Source organism: Paralichthys olivaceus, chromosome 14 (genome assembly GCF_024713975.1).
Source record: "Paralichthys olivaceus isolate ysfri-2021 chromosome 14, ASM2471397v2, whole genome shotgun sequence".
In the NCBI taxonomy this organism is placed as follows: Eukaryota; Metazoa; Chordata; class Actinopteri; order Pleuronectiformes; family Paralichthyidae; genus Paralichthys; species Paralichthys olivaceus.
In genome coordinates, this window is record NC_091106.1 from 16,108,179 (window position 1) to 16,130,273 (window position 22,095).

General features: G+C 40.5%; 2 protein-coding genes across 2 annotated transcripts in view; one reads left to right on the forward strand and one right to left on the reverse strand.

The window, feature by feature from the left end:
- sorcs3b (sortilin related VPS10 domain containing receptor 3b) overlaps window positions 1–15,614 on the forward strand; it is a 40,929-nt gene extending 25,315 nt beyond the window's left edge. The window contains exons 10-27 of the mRNA XM_020089295.2: window positions 99–245; window positions 1,085–1,187; window positions 1,991–2,067; window positions 2,189–2,280; window positions 3,013–3,120; window positions 3,359–3,476; window positions 4,068–4,201; window positions 4,771–4,884; window positions 5,449–5,620; window positions 6,624–6,810; window positions 7,082–7,215; window positions 7,559–7,682; window positions 8,000–8,112; window positions 8,388–8,522; window positions 8,987–9,086; window positions 10,001–10,106; window positions 10,188–10,348; window positions 14,179–15,614. Coding sequence (XP_019944854.1) covers window positions 99–245; window positions 1,085–1,187; window positions 1,991–2,067; window positions 2,189–2,280; window positions 3,013–3,120; window positions 3,359–3,476; window positions 4,068–4,201; window positions 4,771–4,884; window positions 5,449–5,620; window positions 6,624–6,810; window positions 7,082–7,215; window positions 7,559–7,682; window positions 8,000–8,112; window positions 8,388–8,522; window positions 8,987–9,086; window positions 10,001–10,106; window positions 10,188–10,348; window positions 14,179–14,243 — 2,190 coding nt within the window. The 3' untranslated portion in view covers window positions 14,244–15,614. The remainder of the gene's footprint in view (window positions 1–98; window positions 246–1,084; window positions 1,188–1,990; window positions 2,068–2,188; window positions 2,281–3,012; window positions 3,121–3,358; window positions 3,477–4,067; window positions 4,202–4,770; window positions 4,885–5,448; window positions 5,621–6,623; window positions 6,811–7,081; window positions 7,216–7,558; window positions 7,683–7,999; window positions 8,113–8,387; window positions 8,523–8,986; window positions 9,087–10,000; window positions 10,107–10,187; window positions 10,349–14,178) is intronic.
- Window positions 15,615–17,008: 1,394 nt separating this feature from the next.
- Window positions 17,009–22,095, reverse strand: part of LOC109631102 (VPS10 domain-containing receptor SorCS1-like) — a 46,404-nt gene continuing 41,317 nt past the window's right edge. The window contains exons 26-27 of the mRNA XM_020089703.2: window positions 20,971–21,125; window positions 17,009–19,054 (exon numbers count right to left, since the gene is read on the reverse strand). Coding sequence (XP_019945262.1) covers window positions 18,996–19,054; window positions 20,971–21,125 — 214 coding nt within the window. The 3' untranslated portion in view covers window positions 17,009–18,995. The remainder of the gene's footprint in view (window positions 19,055–20,970; window positions 21,126–22,095) is intronic.

Consider the following 22,095-nt stretch of genomic DNA (forward strand, 5'->3'; position numbering starts at 1 on the left):
GGTTATTGTCCCTTAAAAGAAACTATACGATGTGTTACTAATAAAATAAACAGCACTCATTTGTGAACTGATCATCCTGATTGTGTTTTCCTCCACAGGTTGAGGGGATAAATGGGATGTATCTCACCAACAAACTGGTGGATAATCACATCAAGACTTTTATCACCTACAACAAGGGACAGACGTGGGCCCTTCTGCCAGCTCCTGCCAGCGATGTGGCTGGAAATAACCTCCACTGCATTCTGGTGAGCTCCAGCCTCTGGGCTGCAGAGAGCCAACGCTCTTATTCATGCGAAATGAAGCTCGTGACATATGTCGTTCGTCAAATGTTTCAAACTCATCAGCCGTGCTTTGAATGCTCTTTTTTATTTTATTCAGGGACACTTTAGCACAAAGCCCAGGTGCAGATTGGCTTCATAGCCTCCTAACTGGCAGGGGAGATGCTCGGAGGGAATATTCTCATTATCAGTATAAGGCAGCGAGTGTCATCATGTTTAGTTTCAGGGGTCCAGACTTTCCATTAACCTCTGTGATTCCATTTACTACCTGTAGTCACTTTGGACTAATGAATTTCAGGTTAAACTGAATTTCATTATGCTGCCACGTGTATCGTATATTGTTTGGTTAATAGCAGATTACAATCTTCAACATATAGTTGACCATTCTGCTCTCTTCTGCTTACCGACGACCCCCCGCCCAGCAGCCTCAGCTGTTTGAAAAGCCTTATTGATGTTTTTCAGTGTGCTTTAGACTGAGAGATGAGTGAAATGATTTGAATCAATTTTGCCAGTTTTATCAGTGCATCTTGGGGAATTTTAATTACATGCCTTGTTTGCTGTAGAACGAACCAATTCAAATGCCCTCTGCGTCCTCTCAGCCTTGTTTCTTTCTTTCTTTCTGTCTTTCTTTTTTTGCCGGCGCAAATGAGGGGAAGCAAGAATCTTTGTTTTATAAATGGACTGAAAATGCTCACAGTTTTGTCTCAATGGGAAGAATGGTTTGATGGCAGAGCCAATTATAATTGCTCCCGTTAAGATCTGTGTGACTCGTTTCATCCTGTGCTGATCCGTCTTTTTGTTGACAGCCATTTTGCTCGCTGCATCTTCATCTGGAGATGTTGGAGAATCCCTACACGTCTGGACCCATCACCAGCAAAAAGTCTGTACCTGGAATCATTATAGCTACAGGTAGGGTCACATGAAGGTATTTAACGTCTGTCTGTATGTGGCTGACATATCTCGATAACCATTCATCTTATTGGCTTCACACTTTGTCCACGTACTGTATGGGACCCAAGGTCATTAGTGTTGAATTTGGTGTGATTTGTACACGTGATACGATCAATATGACTAAACTTTAAAAAGCGAGAAATGACCATGGCTCTATGACAGCGGCATCTGTTGATCACGACAATGACTCATTCAGAACAATGACAACGGATTCTCCAGTTTGGTTTTCTGCGTACCGAGTCTAGCACTTTGAATGAACAGGTGAACGGCTCTTTGTGCAGCAGCGGTGGTGCAGCTTCAGGTTTCTGTGAACTGAATCCTGCAGTCGATTTTTATTTTCCGTGGCGCAATTAGCCCAGGTCATTTTTACAGAGAAAAAGCTTCAAGCAGCATCACCACAGACCAAGCAAACAGCAAAGAAGTATGTTTAGACCGAACACTGCACTAGTAGATCAAACTGATAATATTAGAACATCAGATGCACCTTTAGTTGCTCAGGTAAATGTGTCGTAGCAAAACACAACACACTAATAACACAATCCCTCTTTCTGTCATCAACACTGAAACCTCAACTCCCAAACGATACATTTTCAATTTTCACTGAGATGATCAGGTGGCAGGAGTGTCCTCCGCTGGAGAATGAGGACAGATTCACAAAATAACTCTTCCCATTCTATCAGGTGTTTGTGCACATGGGTTTGTTGTGAGTCTGTTCTATGTAAATACACAGGCACTGAAATTATTCATGTTTTTGTACTTAGGGAATATCGGAACAGAGCTGTCCTCCACCAACCTTGGGATGTTTATAACATCTGATGCAGGAAATAGCTGGAGACAGGTGAGAGCCATCTGGGTCTACACGCTGCACATGTTTAACTATATTGGATGATGTATTCATATTGAAAGTGTGTTGTCATAAGTGGAGCAAATGTGTCTGTTTTCACTGTGTATCAATGCAGATTTTTGATGAAGAGCACAACATTTGGTTTCTCGACAATGGCGGCGCTCTGCTGGCAGTCTTGCACGCACCGACGCCGATCCGACACTTATGGTAGGTGTAGCGACCCTCCAACTGTACCTGCTGTAATAATTGCTGTGAGTAGGATATGGACAGTGGAGCTATAGTGGGAAATTACTTGGGTATAATCATACTTTTCGGGGAGGGGGCGTTGATGATGCAGTGTATGATTACACTTTATGTTTTGAAATGCTGATGGGCCAAGTTTGCATGATTATTTTATTGCCTCTGCAGCTTCAAAACCAGAGTCAGAATCATTTCCAACAGAGGAGAGTCTGTCACAGCTTTGTTCTCTTTGTTGGAAATGTGGTTTGAGTGCTTTTATGTAAATGCAAAGTAGAGCAGGGTGGAAATATGAGACTGAGGATGCCCTTATAACTCCCTCATATTGTGGGAGCGCTGTAACACTACCTACTTTGATGTCCCTGCACACCACAGCCCTGTCAAAAGTGATTAAGCTCCGAGAAAGGTGATTTGAAACCCCCTCAAATGTCTAATGTTACATTCTGAGCCATATCTCTCCTTTTTCTGTTTTGTCACCTTCAAAATTTTACCTGGGCCGAGGAACATTTGTTCTGGTGTTCAGCCTGTTGTCGAGATAATTTTTCACATTTGACAGAATCCTGTTCAACCTGTGTGGCGGGGATGTTTGATGGTTTGTTCATTGGGAAGAAATATATTTATCCACCACAGATAGATAAAAACTGATAGATGGAACAGAAGCACAGGCGTTAACAACTGTTGTTTTTCTAAAATTTAATCCAGGATCAGTCTCGATGAAGGAAAGAAGTGGGACCGTCACAGTTTCTCTGCGGCACCTCTGTTTGTGGATGGCGTCCTGATGGAGCCAGAATCTGACAATCACATTATCACGTAAGCAGACACAAACGTACAGTCCAGGGAGAAATAAAACAAATATCAGGCTTTAGGAATTAGCTTCTCCTGTGATTCTCCCCAATGACTTTTCACCAAAGGATATTTTATCTCGTCTGTCAAAATAAATGCCAGACTTCAGATTTGCAGCCGCTCTTTGTTTCATATCTGAAACATGTATATCTGTATCTCGGGATGGTCTTATCTAATATTTGCATTTCGGTAAATCATTTTCCAGTTTCTTTGGGCACTTCAGCCATCGGTCAGAGTGGCAGCTGATCAAGATCGACTACATGGGCCTCTTTAGCAGGAGATGCATGGATGGGGATTATCAGACATGGCACCTGCACAACAAGGTAACAGCAATATTAAACATCATTGATTTTATTGTCAACACCAAGAGATGCATGTTTGTCCGCTGTCCATGTAGACACAGTACACTTGCTTAATGCATGAGCAAGAATTTTTACCTCCACCAAGGATGTTTTCACTCTGGTCTGTTTGGCATTTGTAAGCAAGATTACAAAAAAGAAATTATCCGATTCCACAAAACTTGGTTAAATGATGCAGGATGGTTTAGAGAAGACGTCATACAGTTTTAGTGTGGGTCTGGATCTTTCCTTTCCTTTCTTTTACATTGCGATTTGGTGTTTTTTAAACATTTGTCCCATATTACCTGGAAATAATTGATGGATCTTGACATAAAAACAGGTACATTTAGGGAACTGATATCTATGACTATGAGAAATTTGGTGCAGATCCAAATAAAAATCTGGATCTAGTGAATTTAAATCTTCGTTATCTTCATAATGGAGCTGTCGGGACTTGGCAGAGGTATGCGCTCGACTGAGTGCCATCCTTCTTTCTGTTTCCTCTTTCCTGTCTCTCTTTCTCGACCCTCTTTCACACGTGTAAAAAACCAGATGATGTTTTTCTTTGTCTGACAGGGGGAGCTGTGTGTGATGGGTGAGAAGCAGATCTTCATGAAGCGCAGACCAGGCAACCGTTGCATGCTGGCCCAGGACTATTCCAGGATCTATTCCTCGGAGCCGTGCCTCTGCACAGCCTTTGATTTTGAATGGTAATGACTTCATCTCTCAGCTTTCCCCGACTGGGACTAAACTGTAACTCACACTTTTATCCCCAGTGATCCGTAATTTCTTTCATTACATGTTTACAAAACAGATGCTCTCCCTTTGAACGTCTAATTCAATTGTTCTGAATTAACAGCGGCTTGTAGACATTTCTAATCAATAACAGACGTATCAGCTTGCTGAATTTCGTACGCCTTGATAGCCATCTTCCATTGCATATTATATACTGGATAACCAATATGACTTTATTCATCCAACCTAATTACAATTTTTAACTGGAAGTTAGGAACTTTTCATTGTGCTACTGTAATTTGCATAATGTCAAGTGACTTATTAGAATTCAATTAATAATGAATTACTAAATGAATTTTAAATATCTTTTATCCATCTGTCTGAAATTCTCTTTGATCCTGCTTGTCTGACAATCATGTCTCTAGTTAAGGTCTTAAAATATGCCACCAATCTCCAGCTGCGAAGCATTTGCCCCACTACAAAAGCTTGTAGGAGCTCGATTATTTGAGTAGCTGAAGTGATGAAGTGTCATATTTTTTGGCAGTGATTATGGGTGGGAGCGCCAGGCGGACGGGAAGTGCTCCCCTGCTTTTTGGTTTAATCCAAATGGTGCAGCTAAAAGCTGTAGCAGCAGCCAAAGCTTCCTTAACAGCACAGGGTAAGTGCCCCCCAATGTTCAACCCATCACCGAACAATATTATTCCATTCCAGTTTGTTTGTCATGTTGTCAAGAGTACAAACAGAAATATGATGGTTTGCTTCCTCAGTGGTTCAGACAAATAGGCAGAGAGTAAAGCTGAAAAAGTGAAACACTGTCTAAACTCCACAAAATCATGCAAAACAGGTGTTGAGTATGCAGCGCGTTCACACTCGAAAAGTGACAGAATTAAGAATACGCAAAGAGGCAAGTGTGCATATTAAGTCTGTGTGCTGCTGATGGACACTATTGTTCCACAAATAATAGCACAGAGGAAATTGTGGAGTCGCTCAGATGTGGAATAAATTCAAGTATATTTTTTGATTGTGTTGAAACAGGTCCAAGAACATAAAAAACCAAGGGAAAGCATGAAATGTTTGAAACACTAGGTCACTTTGTGAAGTCAAAGCGACAGTAGAATTGTAAACCTGCCTTGATGTTCATTAAACACTATTAAAATGTACTGTCTGCTATGGAACTGCAACACGACATGCATCTCTGATGTTTTCAACTCAATCTTTTTAGGTATCGGAAGGTTTTGTCCAATAACTGTAAGGAGGCAGGTAGGAACGTTTACTCACCCAGGAGGCAGGCGTGTCGTCCCAGAGCGCCACGAGGCCTACGGCTGTCCACCAATCAGGGCGAGCTCAGTGCCACTGTCGGGAGCAACGTTACCTTCAATGTCTACCTCGACGACGTGAGTCAACGTTTATTTTTAATGTTTAAGGAAGCGTTAGCTCTAGTATTAGGAAAACCTAAATACAACAGTATTAGTCTGAAGGCCTGTGGTGTGAAGGCTGCAGCTCCTGAGTATCTGTGGGGAAAGGTCAGAATCAGCAACGTTGCAATGATACATTTCCTGGAAACTATCCAGGCCTGTACAAACTATAATGCTCGTTATTGAGACATTTCAGTTTTGATTAAAAGGACATTGCTGTATCCTTGGATCCATGTAACTGGCATAGCTAAAACTTGTTTTGCATATAGGTTTGTTTTTATTTGCCCAGTTTGTGAGATATCACTAAGATTTCTGCCTCCAGCTCAATACTATGGGGATGAACGGAATTTAGTTTGTGGTGAAATAAAAACAAATCAAACAATGTCCTCATTAACTCTGGATAATCCTCAGAACTCACTGTGAACACTTTCTATTGGAGATACCTCCCTACTGAAAAACAGACTAAATAAAACTGCAGACAGTGTCTTCTGTGACGCTGAATCTGAAAACAAGTTGTTGTTGATTCTTTAAATCTGATTTTTTCATGGCTGCCAGCACTACAAATGAAGGCCCGCTTAACCAGATATCTAAAAAACATGAGTAAATAAAACCAAAGATATCTGCATGGTTAGATGCCCCTGAGGGTTTGAAAGAAAATGTGTTTTATTTTTTTTATTTTTTTAAAAACGAACATCAGAATACATTTGATTGTTTTAGATTATTTCATCGTTTGGGAAGATGATACCAAAGGAAACCTTTAATGACCTTTGTAACTCTCTTTACTTTTCCTCTTCTTTCCTGAGTTGAATTTGTCTCTTTCCATTCAATATCACCTACAAAGTATTTGTGACATGGCTTACACAACCTCTCAGCCCGAGCACTTTAGTAGTGGACTGTCCTTACCTCACTTGTATGTGGACCAATTGAAGCATCCTGACCTAAGCCGTGGTGACAGGTGCCATGTCCTACTGTCTGTCCACAGGGAGACTCGCCGGGGACCAGCATCCAGCTAGACTTTGGGGACGGCATCAGGATCATCTACTCCAACCTGAGCAGGACTGATGATGGCATCAAGCACATTTACAGAGCGACTGGGATTTACCGAGTGGCGGCCGCAGCTGAAAACAGCCAGGGATCTGACAGCAGCACACTGTTTTTACACATCACCAGTATGTGAATAAGAAACATCATTACTCATTCCCGCTGCAGTGCATTCAGCATGAACGCCTTCTCTTTCATGGATAGACACGTTCCAACACTGCTGAAATTCATTTCAGTCCCGGTTGCATTACGTTTATGCATTTTAGCGTTGGAAAATTCAAAAAGCACACACCTAGAGCTAAATATACGTCAGCTGTGATTGCAGCAATATTTCTGTGTGGGTTTATATGTGAGCACACGTGTGTATGCATTCATGGATGGTTGTGTGCGTTGCCCCAGGTCCAGTGGAGCGCGTATATCTCTCCGCTCCTATTGTAGCCATCAGGGGGAAGGAGGCTAACCTTACTGCAGTGGTCTGGCCGAGTCACACCAGAACATTGACCTTCTTCTGGTGGTTTGACAACAGCTCAGAGGTGAGAAGCTTCTCCTCCTACTACTGTTGTTCCACACAAACACGCTCTTTATGTCTTGTTTCCTGAGGTCTTTTCCTTTCTCCTGCTACTCTGTTCATATCCTTGTGTTGCTGTAAATCTATTGGGCTTTAGCACAAATCAGATGAAATGTAACTGCACGTGACAGCTCAGTGTCTTTCGAGAAGAGCTAAGATGGCTGGTCATATTTATTTATCACTTCGATTGTGCTCACTGCAGCAACACTTCATTATACAGTATGTCAAGGGCAGCATTTCTACATTCGGCAGAGAAGGAAAAGTGGTTTTGTGTGCAATTCTCTTTGTTTTTTTCCTTTGAAATCCAGCCCATTATAACCTTAGAGGGAAGCATCTCATACACGTTTCAGAGGGAGGGAATAAACAAGGTCACCGTCCAGGTTGCTTCTGGGAGCACCGTAATGCAGGATTCAAAAGTTATAACAGTTAAAGGTGAGTGGCAGCGACGGACTTCATATCACTTAAATTGGTGCGAGACACGTCACATGAATATGCGATGCGCTATCTCAGGTAAAGTATGATGCCTCTCGGTCCAATGCCGCGAGAGCAGCCATGTTGATGTCAACATGGACTTATTTAATGAATAAAATGTCACAGTAAACGAACACGAAATCTTGAGGAGCAATTAACTTCAAGGGGTGTGTTGCCAAATGAAAAAAGACAAAACCGCGCATCAGATTAATGGGAAACTAAACCAGAGGCAGCATTCATATTCTAACGGACATCACCGCACCTCTTTTTTTTCCCAGAGTTCTTCAGGTCGCTCCTGTTGTCGTTCTCACCAGTGCTTGACGAGCACAATCCTGACATTTCTGAGTGGAGGGAGGACATAGGCCGTGTGGTGCGGACAGCTCTGTCACAGGTACATCTCGTCCCTATCCCTCGGAGATCTTTCCTGGAGCCACAGTGGCTTTCAGGGTCATTACTATTTCATACCTGTTTGCAGTATTGATACTGCAGACATGATGTTTTATGGCTCCATGTGAGACATTTGTTCTTTTATGGTTTACCTGTGACCAGTGTTGAAATGTTAGTCATGGGACAGTCTCAGAGGAAACAGCCTAACTTGTAACTTTGGGCTAAATGAACTTCTTTTGTGGAGTTACACCTGCTCGCTGTTTTGTCCCGTCACTGCAGGTGTCGGGGGTTCCTGAAGATCAGCTGCTGGTTTCTCTGTACCGAGGACTTCCGACCACAGCGGAGCTCTTCATCCTGCCCGATGAACACACATCCAGTGAACACAAAGGAAGCAGCGAGGAGCCTCTGGAGCTGGTGAGAACCATGAAATCTGGAAATATTGAGTTTAATTTCCATGTGAACTTTGATTAAGAATCCGTCGCCACTTCAAGTGATACGACACCTTCAATAACAAGATGTGATTAGACACATGAAGGCTCTGGCCAAAACACGTCCACCAGCAAATAATGAAATTAATTGGTTTTGGCTCAGTTTCTCTTTCAAGATGACAATTTTTAGAATTTGTAACTGGGGAGAGAGCCAGGCTACTCTCCCTGCTTCCAGTCATTATGCTAAGCTAAGCTAATCACCGCCCAGCTCAAGCTCAGATACTTTTGCAATCTTGTTAAAAGACGATTTTGAACCAAACAAATTTGTTGATGTGTTTAATGTAAAAGAGACATGGCTATAAATAACCAGTCCATAGGTATTTAATCTTAGAGAGATCAGTTTTTCTTTATTGCAGTACATCTCATAATGTTTTTGTTTGTCTTTTACAGATATCAGATATTTTTGTCACTGCCCTGAATCAAGGCCTGATCCAATTTGAGCTGAAAACCGACGTTCGCATTATTGTGTACATGACTCAGCAAACTCTGGGTAAGTTTGTTTGTAATCTTACCTCCTGATCCCTGCACAGTTGGACCAGCGTAATATTTAGATTTGAAAACCTATGCTCCATAATAAAATCATGCTAAAAAAAGGCCTGGGGCTTAATTTATGCCAATTTACTATAGTATGTCAACACAAACATTTATTCTGTTCGATGATGTGAAAAACATAAACCACATATCTTTCCTTGGGATGATTTGACATTGAGTTCCACCCATATGGTGAAAAATGAAACAAGGTAAAGACAACAGTATTCCCTGAGTGAGATTCATATCATACTGTATATCACAGGATTTTAATATCCTTCACAGTCCATCACTTTTGCACCTGAGGCTGTAAGTTGGCAGCTCACTTCGAAATCAGACGATCAATGGCGTGATTGACAAAGAAGGCGTTTGGTATGCACTGCGGAAATCAACCGGGTCATCATGTCTTGAGCATATTGCAAAAACGTGTCGATCAACCCCGCGTGGCTTTACCCTTTTCATCCACCAGCGGATCTGTCTTCATTTGTGTCTGCATACAAAGGTCTGGGTTGCCTTTAAAATGATCGAGAAAGGTCATAGACTTCACAGGCTTCTGTGTGAAGGAGAGAAAGATGGGCAGGGATGGGGAAATATTGCGTCTCAGCATTTAAAAAGCCATGACTATGCATAAGCTCACCTGCACGATGAACCCCAGGGAGAGGTGGCGGACCTCCTAAAGGTTCTGTTTAATACCCAGAGGGGATAACGTGCAGAGAGCCGCTCTTCAAACAGTGCTGGCAGTTGTTGCATGACACGGGATAATAAACGTAATCTCCCTGAAATAAGACATGGCTTAGAAAAAAAAAATAGAAAAGGGTTTTAACACATTTGTCTTGGTTTTAAATGTGACGCCTGTTTGACATGTTTGCCTTTCAGCACCACTTGTGGATTCAAACACCATCCACAGTGGGTCGGCCATGTTGATGCTGCTCTCCGTGGTATTTGTTGGCATCGCAGCGTTCTTCATCTACAAGTTCAAAAGGTCTGTTTGCTCAGATTCAAAAATAAATGAAATAAATTCAACTTTAGATCTAAATGTTGAAATCTTTCTCCTTGTGTTCAGGAAAATCCCTTGGATCCACGTTCAGACTGAGGACAGCCACGAGAAAGAACCGGAGGTGATCAGTACGGTCGGTCAGAACGACAACATGTCCAAAGTGAAGCTCAGTGATTTTCCGTCTCCGAACGAGCTCATGGCAAAAGATCTGGACGCCAGAAGCAGAGGTACATCACTGACACATTTTTTTTACCCCTAATACTACAACTATTAATATATACTATCCTATATGATCATTATTATTGATACAGTAAGATTTCCCTTCATGATTCCAATAACTAGACTTTGTGTATTGAGTACTGATCTGAAACCAGTGCATTTACAAAAAAACAAGAGCTTGTATAAAATATTTTATCAGCTGTATGCTCCTCTCCTGTGTGGAGTGATGGTTACCATTATTGTTGTATTTTCTATTGCAAGTGGAAACTTGTCCAAAGTCTTTTATACAGTTCACGTTTTACTCACACTAACACCCAGCATTTCTGGCAGTTAAGTTTCTGATGCTGGTATCAGAACATGACTAGATATAGTAACGTGTCAACCATGTTGTGCCCATTTAAATTAATAATAAAGCTAATTTTAAATGTTTATAGTTAATTTACTGTAGCAATGCATTGTATTTAGTGGAGTTAAAAAATCCTAAGAGTTCCCTTTAGAATGCACAAATAGTAAAGTAATATAAAATATAAATAATAGTAAATGTACTGTTTTGTGCCACCACTGATTTGAAGTCAATGTACAGTATTTTAAGAAAATATTACAGCAGCTGTGAAACAGGTTTGATGCCAAGTGTAAATTATACACAGAGCATTTATACCAGTGCGCTACTCAGACACACTAATACAGGATTTAAGGGATCACTGTCACTGGAGGAGAATGATGCTGATTAACATTTTATTGCCTCAAAACACATCACATCAAAACAGCATCTGCTTTGAATACAATTTAACTGTATTTGGTTTAGTCATAAAAAGACATCTATGTCTCAGTCTTATTTAAATGAAGTAAAAGGCTCCTCTGTGATTGAGGAATGCCGCACTTTGAAATATGACTCACAGCTGAGATACTGGAACCGAAGCAGCATGAAACATTTTTTTTGGATTGGCTAATTCCACAGCACGCGCACAACTGCAGCATCTACACAGTCACCAGGCGTCATGGTGACAAGTGAACTTTCTGATCGTTATGCCTGACATCCGCCGTGATGTCTTTTAGATGAGAAGTATTCGGTCCCTGCAGACGCTGTGGGCTATTTGACAAAAGTAGTGTTGCAGTGCTCCTGACACAGATGTGTGGGCTACAGGCCTTTTTTCTGGTCACTCAGCACTTTGGCCGTTCCTCATCCCTCAGCTGTTTCCACCTTCTCAAGTCCTTGCTGATCTGAAACAAATTAACTTGGTTTCGGTTGCTTTCAGAAGTGTTTATTTGCAAAAGGGCAGAGCAGCAAGAGACCTTTGATTTGGAGCCTCGGTAGATTAAATGAATTTAATACCTGCTGTTTAAAGATTTCATTAATATTCTGAAGCGTGACTTGATTCTCATGCCGTCTGACTTTGGCTGCGTTGCAAAGGCTCCCTCAAAACTTCAATCCCTTTTAGAAGTATACAATTAGCTAACTGCTTTCAAATGAGCTCACTAGTGCAGGTCACTGTCCACTCACAGAACAATTAACAGTGATCATTATTTCTCACTGGTTTGTTGGGAGCAGATTGACATGTATGTAATTGTATTTAAAACACGCCTTTTCTAAATACAATATTGTCTGAGTTGCAGTTTTTTTGTTAGGAAGTGTGAAATGTTCCTCAGGTCTTGCTCCAGCCTCTGGGAACATGCCCCCTACCAGAGGAAAAAAACATTAACCAGTTTTAATTTAATCAGTGTCCAGGTTCAGTGATTTTATGTGTTCTCATTTTAGTCCAAATGGTTTTACAAGCTCTAAGAAGAAGAAGAACCTGCTACTGGTCGATAATTGACACAACGCAGCTTCAGGCTGTAGAGTCAAGTCTAAATAGTTCCGATTCATGAAGGTTAAAATGAAGTTCTGGAGATTAAATGCAGCATTTGACAGATTGAAATTAAAATTGGACGTAAAGTAAATTAAATTTAGGATCTTAATTTGACTTAATACCAGATGGTTCTGAATGATTTACATGACTGCTCACATGGGCTCATGTTTCATAATAAAGTAGACGTTTGCAGGTCAGATAATATGGGAAATAAATAAGGTGTGAAAAAGGGCAGGATTCTTCTGAATGATGAATTGCACCAGACAGGACGTCGTCATAACAGGTCTACCTAGAAATAGTAAATGAAGACTGCGAAATCAAATCTTCAGCTATCAGTCTCTCATTACATTACCCACAATGCTCATGTGCTGGGAGGAAGTAAACTATTTATTATTCATTCAATTTATAAGAGTTATTCCTAAGAATGAGCTAAAGATCTGACGGAATAAAAATGTCTGAGTGTAAGATATAAAACAAATTTATCCAGCGAGTTACTTCAACTTACCAGCTCATAAATGATGAGTCTTACTCAGTGATAATTATTCACCAAAAACCTTTGTAATCAACACTTTTATTTGTGAAAAAAGCTTCGAGCAGTTGTACTAACTATGTTTAGGTATTTTTATAGTACCAAGTATTTTAATGGCCTAATCATAATGTATCGAATGACGATGGAACGCTCGTGAATAAGAAAATGAATCTGCGGCTCCCTTTTGGCTTTATGGATCCTAATAATGAGTTTCAGTAAAAGAAAATCTCTAACAGCCCACTGTGCACCACTTTCTCAAACAGCAGAGACTCACAGTCAGGAGATATCTGCTCCAAAACCCTGCATGAAAGATTTGACTTAAATTCATGGTCCAGAAACGCACCTGAATCAATGTTATTGCAATGAAATGAAAAAACTGTTGCTCTATTGTGTCGTGTGTTTCCACTGACTTCAAGTGGGCACAAAAAATGAGCTCTTGCATGTTCAATATTTCCAGTGTCGAATAAAATAGGAAATATATAGATTGGGATGAAATGGATAAAAAACTAAAGCCGAACAAGAGAGAAATCCTGCAGCTGGTAGATGAGGAACCCCAGAGAAATGTTTCTGATGGTGCCAACCATGAGTCAGTGTCTCCGTGCTGTAGCATCTAAATTTACTTTGAAGTTCAAGAGCAAATAGTAATAAGAAAAATTGGATGAGGAGCCTCGTTTCTTTATTTTAAAGTGTATTTTACCTTTTGCCTTTTCACACTGTGATTTTAATACAAACCATAGATTGAACTCAGTCTTTAATTATGCTCCATATGCTCACTAATCATATTTTCTTTCACAAATCTGAACCGACAGCCAGATCTTTACTTTGATCATGGTCTTGGCGACTGCTCATCCAAAACATTTCAGAGTCAATGTTACACTTAAGGAGGTCTTCATTAACAATCCCAGCAAGTTTGAGGTTGATCGGATGAGCAGTTGTTGAGAAGAGCGGATGGGCTCAAAGGACAGACAGAGATCTCTGGATTTATGAGTACGATGCAGCTTCGTACAAATCCCTCCATTTAAACTTCTGACACAATAGAAAGATGAAAATGTCACCTTTTGAAAAACCCAGTGTCTGCTAAAATCTGAACGACCCCTGTTGTCACAGCGGTCCCATCTTATCGAGCCTCCATCAGCAGCTCACACATGCTCGGATCAGCCACGTTCCTTTGTTGAAACAACAGGGGGCTTTTCAAACAAAATGCCTGGGTGATGAATTCATAATTCGGTGTAAAAACACGCACGAAAACCATTTGATCTTCAAGTCAAAAGATAAGAGAAATTTAGATGGAATTTTTCAGTTGTTTGATTGATGTTTAGAAGCAGTTATTACTTCACCCCAAATTCTATGTCACGGAGATGAAGCCAAAATATCTCAGATGCTGGAAACGTGTCATGTGCATGTGCAGACAAAGGAGTCGACTTTATTCCGTGTTTTCTAATCATGTTTGCATGTTTTTCAGGAGGAATTGGAAGAAACATGGAGAGAATTGTAACAAGGGAATTTCCAAACTGTACAAATGTCTAAGTAAGGACAGAGTGTTGTGCCACGATTGTGCTGAAATAGTTTGCTTTGTCTGCATTGTTTTTTTATTTATTTATTTATTTATTTCACGATCATAGCTGCTATCGTTCAGTCATGTTTTTAACTCACATGGATAGAATAAGTATGTAGTTTAAAAAACCTAAGGAAGATCAATATGTTGAACCAGAGACCTCTAGTTAGAGGGTGGTGAATTTGCTGAAATTGGCCAATAACAACCAAAGCGCCCGGCACAAAACGTCCAATTATCATCAGGAATCCCTCGTTCTTTACCGCCGCAATGGATGTGACATTGCTAATTTGGGTGTGTTATGAATATTCAGCCGATACTGACAATTTATTTCGCTCCCTGTGACATCAGTGAGGTTCTTTATTAGGATAATATGCGGGTAGGAGGCTGAGTCACTGAAATTAAATTGACAATGGGTTAGATAAAAATATTGATGCAATGTAAATGAGAAAGAGAGAAAGAATGTGAAAGTTTATCTGTGTAAGTTTAAATTTCATGAGTTTCTTTGTGGATATTTATAATAAACTTTATTAAACTTTAATTATATCAGGCCTTTATATTACGATACAGAGTAAAGAGTTGTCAACAAGGGAGAACACATGTTGTGCTAAATCCATATGACAGAAATATAATTAATAGGCCATTTTAGGTTCTGTCATTATCTCAATATGACATTTTTAACTCACTCAGCATAAATTCTGGATGAACATTAACATTTACTGCCCTATAACTAGAGGTCATAGAGTTGTAAATATAATGAATATATGTAAAAATGTCAAAAACTGACTAATGTGAAAGCTTCAAAGATAGAAATGTGTAGTTTGGTTTTTGCTTTGTAAGAAAACACGGTGCTTTCAGTGTTGATGGTACACGACAAAAAGCATCTTTGGACATGAGGGTCTGGCAACTTGTATATAAAAAGAGATGGGATGTGAATGTATACAGTAGCTCCATTTTACCTTACAGTAAAGTCAAACCACTGAACACACAGACAGTAGTATGTGTCCACGACCTTCATCTGTACATCCTTTTTTATTTTGTATTTTTTACAGTAGCATGCCCTAATTATCTGTGATAAGACTTTCCATTAACTTAGGGTGAGCGAGTACTGTATATATATATATATATATAAATATATATATCATGGTGATTTTAAAGTTTACACATTACACAAATTATTAACACACCCTGTCTAATAGTGCAGTCGTGCAATTGCCAAAAAAGTTGTGCATGATCTATGATATTGTTCCTTTTTGTCAATGATAAGAAACATCGTCTTGTTTTTAATCATATTTCTTACTGTGAACAAATGGCCATTTTGAAATTGTTCAAAATAAATGTATTTTTATATGGAACCCTGTTCTGTCATCTTTTCTGTCACATGCACCTACAGTACACTTTGCAGATTTTCAGATTTTAATATGGTTCTTGCTTTTGTTTCCTTAGCAGAATGATGCAGAAGCAGCCTTTTTCTGGGCTGTCAGTGAGTGAGAAATGGCCGTGTCGTCGTGACCATAAACCTGGAAACAAATGGGCTCATGAAGCTTTGTTTTTACAACACAGAGGCGGTCTTATCTGAAACGCAGGTGCCTCGTAGCAGACAGTGTATCATCGCAGCAAACCACTTTTAATGATCCCAAAGAGGCTCTGAGGCAGAATTTAATGGACAGAAGTGTGATAACACCCATGTGAAGATTCCCATCTGACACCTAGACCGAGCTTCGTTTTAGCCCCGTCACTCCGTCACTCATGTTACCATTTAAGGGCGGTTTCTATTTAATGGGAACAATTACCGCGGCTGTAGTCGAGTGATGAGATACATGATTTTGTAAAGGAGAATTTCTGGCTTTAGTACTTTAAAGTATTGCACATTAACTTGGCAAAGTGACACTGAGGTTGGAGGACAGGATTGTGTGGTGGATTGGCTGAAACCACGCACGTACGCACGCACACACACACACATACAAACGAGCGCAGCAGCGACCAGGCCCTTGTTTCTCTGTTTTGCATTTTATTTGCCACTTCAGCAGCTTCATATCTCACACACCAATCTTCATCACTCCAGCAGCCATCAGCGCCCCGAGAGTCTTATTCTTGCTCCTGCTCTCAGTCTGAATTAACACCAAGGCCTCTCTCTAACTGCCCTGGGATGTTCGGCGGTGCACAATCAAATTGAACGGTGACAATCACTAATGGATGATTCGCTGCAGCCAGACACTGTAATGTAACACTCAATGAAAGGAAACATGCTCATCAATTTCACACTGTGGCTAACACAATATTGCTGTGGGTTATTGTTGTGGGACATTTTTCATTCAAGGTGCTACCCAGTCTGGGAAAATCTTCCTTGATTGTGTGTGTGTGTGTGTGTCGATTTCCCGGGGAGGAGATAATTAATTTGTAGCACAGTGGGAGAGCCGAGCAACGAGCCCATTAGAATCACTCCAGGCTACTTGGTGCTTTTCACTGTCCTCCCGCTCAGCCCCACTGTCGCTCCACTGAAACTTTACGCTTTTATAACTTGTTAGAGACAAAGCAGGAAAAGCAAAAATTAAAACAAAGTGAAAGCGTCTCTCGAGCAAAGCTTCAGTTGAGGTGGAGTCGAACAGTTTTGCCCTTCATGAAGTCAATTGATCGACTAAATCAAAAGTCAAACTAAAAGCTGCAGCCAACAGATCGAAGAAGACGGCAAACATGAGCTGTTCATGCTTTTAGAAATGAGTGAGTTCAACCAGCCACGCAGCGTCGATGCTGTGTTTTCGCTTTATTCCGCAACCAAGGTTACTTTTTGCAAGATCAGATGAAAAACACAGTAACAACCCACTGATTAAACACATCACTTGTAATGAATGACTCGTCTAGCCTCTTGAGAAATGGAGAATACTGCAGTTCACACTTCTAACATTTCATTTCTGCTAGTAAAGACACATTTTCAAGTAACTTGAAATAGAAAAAAATAAAAGCATCATGCAAATATGTTCACAATCATATTCACAGGTTGATTAGTGGGACAACAAAAAGAATTGAGTAAATAAATGTCGAGCACCGAGTAAAAACTCCTCTGATGTATCGGTGTGGGGAGACAGAGTTCATCTGATCGTGAGCACAAGTTTATTTATGCTTCAGGCTCAAATGGAGGATTGGAGGGAAGAAGTATGGAGAGGCCTCTAGTCAATTTGTCTTCCTGACATATGATGCTGACAACACTTAAAAAGAAAAGTTTGATGAAGAAAAACTTCAGTACTTATCCCAAAGAGACAGCGGCTGACCAAAGCCCTGTGTGTAGGCTGAGCCTTATTGACAGAAGATACGTCTTTCTCTATCCGCGCGTCCCTCGCAGCCAAGGAGACGAACAATTCTGCACCCTTTTGTCCGCTGCGTCCTCACGAGGGGGGGGGGGGGCGAACCTAGAACAGACCGCAAGCTCCTTCTGCTTTTACTGTAAACTGAGAGGAGAAACCATGTGGAGCTGCTCGTATCATTGTGGTTAACACGAAACAGTCGAGAATGAATAAAACATTGCAACCAACCTGGTGTAGTTATAGTGAGGGCACCACAACCTTCACAGTGAGATCAGTTCAAAGAAACAACAAAAACACGTCAGATATTTTGGATCTGAGCTCAAGCTGCAGTCTCTAAATCTACCGGTGAATAAACCTTGAACTAATGACTAATTAAAACTGTTCTTTTTCTTCTTTTTCTTGCTGCATTACCATTGAAGAGCTGCACAATGTGGCATCTTTGTTCATGCAGAGAAATAAACATAATATCAAACATTGTTCTTCTAGAAACCAGAATGTACAAGAAATGCTCCTGGCAACAAATGAATATGAAGCGCAAGTTTAAAAAGTCATGGCTTTTGTTTGTCTGTAAATCAAATCAAAAGTAAGGCTGCTGCTGCGACTCTAATCCATATGCATGATTTAGATTAGAAGATTTGCGCATAATCTGTTTTAAAGTGGGTTTAACATTTTGTTCCAGTGTCTCTAAAACAACTTTAGTCTCCTAAACAAGAGGGATTGCTCCGTTTCTCATCCACTCTCTACACCTATATCCTCTGTTTTGATATTTTTGTTATGACATGTAGAACATTCGGAGCAGCAGAGAGACAGACTTGATGGAATACTCAGATCTGGGACTAGAGGCCCTCCTCCTTCATCTCCTGGATATTGCAAGCTTTCATTTGATGAGAATGTGCTGATAAGATTAACTGATTGTACAGAGCTTAATGAATCTGCTTCCCTCACTGTCTTAACTCCGATAAGCTACTTCCACATAGTTAAACAAAGTAAACTTCACAAACACGAGCCCCAAAGAGCAGGAATAAAAGCATTTTTTTTTTTCTTCTCCAAGATATTATTACACATCACTTCTGTTCCCCCGTTTGATATTTTCATATTTGAGCAGACGCAGCTGTAACGCAGCTGAGACAAATAACTCTTACCTCCTCCATTATGGATGTTATTATTTACATAAAAAGATCAATGTCCTTGCAAAAATACAAGTATTTTCAGTCAAAAAGTGTCCCTCTTTTTTTTCTTCCAAGAAGCGAGTATAAATCTGTACAGTCTCCTCGGAGGGATTAGGCAGCACAGTGTGAACTGGTCCATCCATGCATGGGTAGCAAAACACTCGAGACTATTCATTGTGACCGTGGTTTCATAGCTTGCTGGAAGTAACTGCCAAAGAAGATGTATTGCTTTTGAGTCGGTCATAGACTCTCAACATTAAAACACATGGGGCGCTTCATCAGAGAGCTTGATGTCTGTGTGAGATGGCAGGTAGCCTGGCGAGGGAGAAGAAAGGGGAGAAAAAAGACAGGAGGAATTTTATGTAGCCATTTGCATGTGGGTGTATTTTCTTATTTTTTTGTAGGCAAACACATTTATCTTGGATGGGTCGATTGTTTAGCTGCGGGTGGAGGTAAATCAGCTGGAACCTCATAGATATTTCTTGATGAAAATGCTTTCACCACTCTGCTACTTTCCTGATGCACTAATTATTTTATTGGGTCAAATAATTCACCCAGACATTTCATCACTTTAGCTCGCATTTGATTCTGCTTCACTTACCTGTGAATACTAATACCTCACTATGTCAAACTCAGGCTGACAAATAAGTACAGCGCACAGTAATGACTGTATCTTGGCAGCTTGAATGATAACACAACGGGGACGAGTAGCATCAGCGCTTCACAACAAGTGAAAACCTGGTTTATATTTGCAAAGTTTACAAAAAAAACCTGTTTTCCCTGTAGTATCTGGCTATTCACCGAGTTTTATTTGTGTTTACTGCCATAAATCCAACACATATGAGATGAATGAAAGGTTTGTGATGATCAGAGCATTAAAAACATTTGGAACTTCCAGTGGTTGATAACAGTGATGCTGCAGTTCCTGGTCTGGTAGATGGTGAATTGTTTTTCTTTCATTGTCATTTGTGTGTGTCAGAATCAAATATTTGTATTCAGTTGGAGCCATAGACTGTTTCTAAAGATTGATGACATGACCGGTCCCCGTAAGTGAAGCAGAAAGAGTCTCAATCGCCCCCTGGTGGCTGTGCTGCTGTATAAGTCAAAAATCCCTTTAGTGGACATGTCAAATAATAACAATATCTTTCTGTCATTTCAGATCCAAGTGCTCATTATTCTTGTTAGCCTGGTTTGAATTAGTAATTTGATGCTATAACAACGGGATGAAACTTCACGATTGACAGCTGAGACACACTGATGATTGGCCGAGAGCGTGTGTCGGCGGCACCTCGCTACCACAGCTCCATACCCAGATGTGAAACATATTCTGGCTCCAAATGTGAAAGACAGTAGTATTTGTATCCAGGATATTTCGGCCTAATTTCTGGATAATAAGAGGAGGTGGAGAAGAGTCGTCCGTCTGTATATACAGTCTGTGAGTGGACCTAAACTGGCAACAGAGTTTATGAACAAAAGTTAGAAAAGTAGAGGAGAAAAGTTTAAATTTCTTCTTATATACAATTTCCTTTGCTTCCTAACAGTAACTGGTAAAATCTCTGCAATATGAAAAGCTAAATCAGTACACAGCTAGAATGATGAAGAGTGAATTAACACGTAGACACACACAGCATCACTGTATCTGCAACTCTGGAATAAAAAGTCCAAACGAAATCGACTTCAATTTAGGTTAATGGAAAATAGAGTGAAAATTCAAATTGCTTTACCTTTATGTTTTCACTCTTACAGGTGTCACCCTGAACGGTTTTTACATGAACAACATTGAACAGTTCACATTGCGTTCTACGGATGATCAAGAGTAATGGGTGAATTGTTGCAGGAAAGACGTGCCGATGTTGAAGTTTCAAAATGCGATTGCATTTTCCCAAAATCTATCAGAACACATAATGAAATTTCATACGACTCCACTGTGATGGTGCAGCAGTAGATATCACAAAGATATCTCTTTATCTCCAAACCTCTACCTCTGGATTCTACAAAAATGAAATGACATTGTTTTTGAGCTTTTCTGATCGTTTTATGACCAGTTGCCAAGACACGGGTCGCTTGGAAGCTCTGATCGTTCTGTTGATGGAGTGAGAGTTTGTTACAGGTCTAATACCACAGACTGACTGATACAGTCAGACAAACAACCTTGACTTTCCACCAATCTGAATAAAGCCTGTATATTCCTGAGGTGTGCCTGTAGCTTTAAAGAAGAAATAAATGAGTACCTCTGCTTTTTGAGTCCAGCTGTACATCCACATGATCCAGTGAAGTCAGCTTGTCACCCTCAGGGTCTGGGACGGCTATGGAGGTCACTGTCGGGATGACCTCTTGTTCTTTGTCAGGCTGCTCCGCTGTGTAAGTGTTGATGCCCGGGAACTTCCTGCAGGCCGTGCAGAGGAGGAAGAAAAAAAGGAGAAAAAAAAAAAAAAAGCAGATTTTATTTTAAAAAAACTTAATGGAAACCTGCCATCAGGTCTGTTTCACTAATGTTTTCACTCAGCATAATGTGTCACCCGCTATTTTTAACTGTTAAAGGATGAGAGAGGAGCTCTTGAAAGCTGGAAACTGGGGCATTTTGCGTTCCACTGGGCATTGCTCTCTCACTTTCATATTGTTCACCTCAGTTTTCAATCAATTTTTCATTCCCTCAGATGCACCCCCACCCTCCAATTCTGCTTAAAACTAACATCTTGCATTTCTAATTTCAGATTCAGCCCCCTGTGATTTTGCGCCACAGCTGGTGCTGTGACATCTGAGGCAGCTTTAGAGACTCAACGTTGATTTCTTAATGTAGTAATTATAATCCAGAAAGTTAAAGCTAAGTGGTGTTTTACTTTATAATGACTAAAATTCCACAAACTACCGACAAAGTGAACCCCCCCGGTGACTGATGTGGGATTACCTGCGGAGGAGGATGCTATTTACTGTATGTCCCTCACTGTATAATATATGTTGTCTCAGGACTTATCTCCTCAACCTTCTCTGCCATTCTGCAGAGTATGCCTCACCTTGAATGGCTGTGTTTAGCATTTCCGAAAGGTCAACCCTCACATTGTCAGATAGATGAATATTGATAACTGCAGGACTATGACACCCATTCAGCTCTCTGGGAGAATTGATTAGACTGTCATTCCCCGTAATATTCTGCAGATTGAGACAGAGGGGAATCGTCTTATTCCTCAAGCTATTATTGCGCTGCGGATGACCATAACTGAGAGATATATGGAGTCTGAATACTTCTGGAAACTTTAAGGAGTTCAGCAGCGAGGTGCTGGCTTGTAGATAATGGGGCCGACTCTATATAAGGCCATTATGCAAATGCAAAACACGCCGTGCACACACCGTGCACA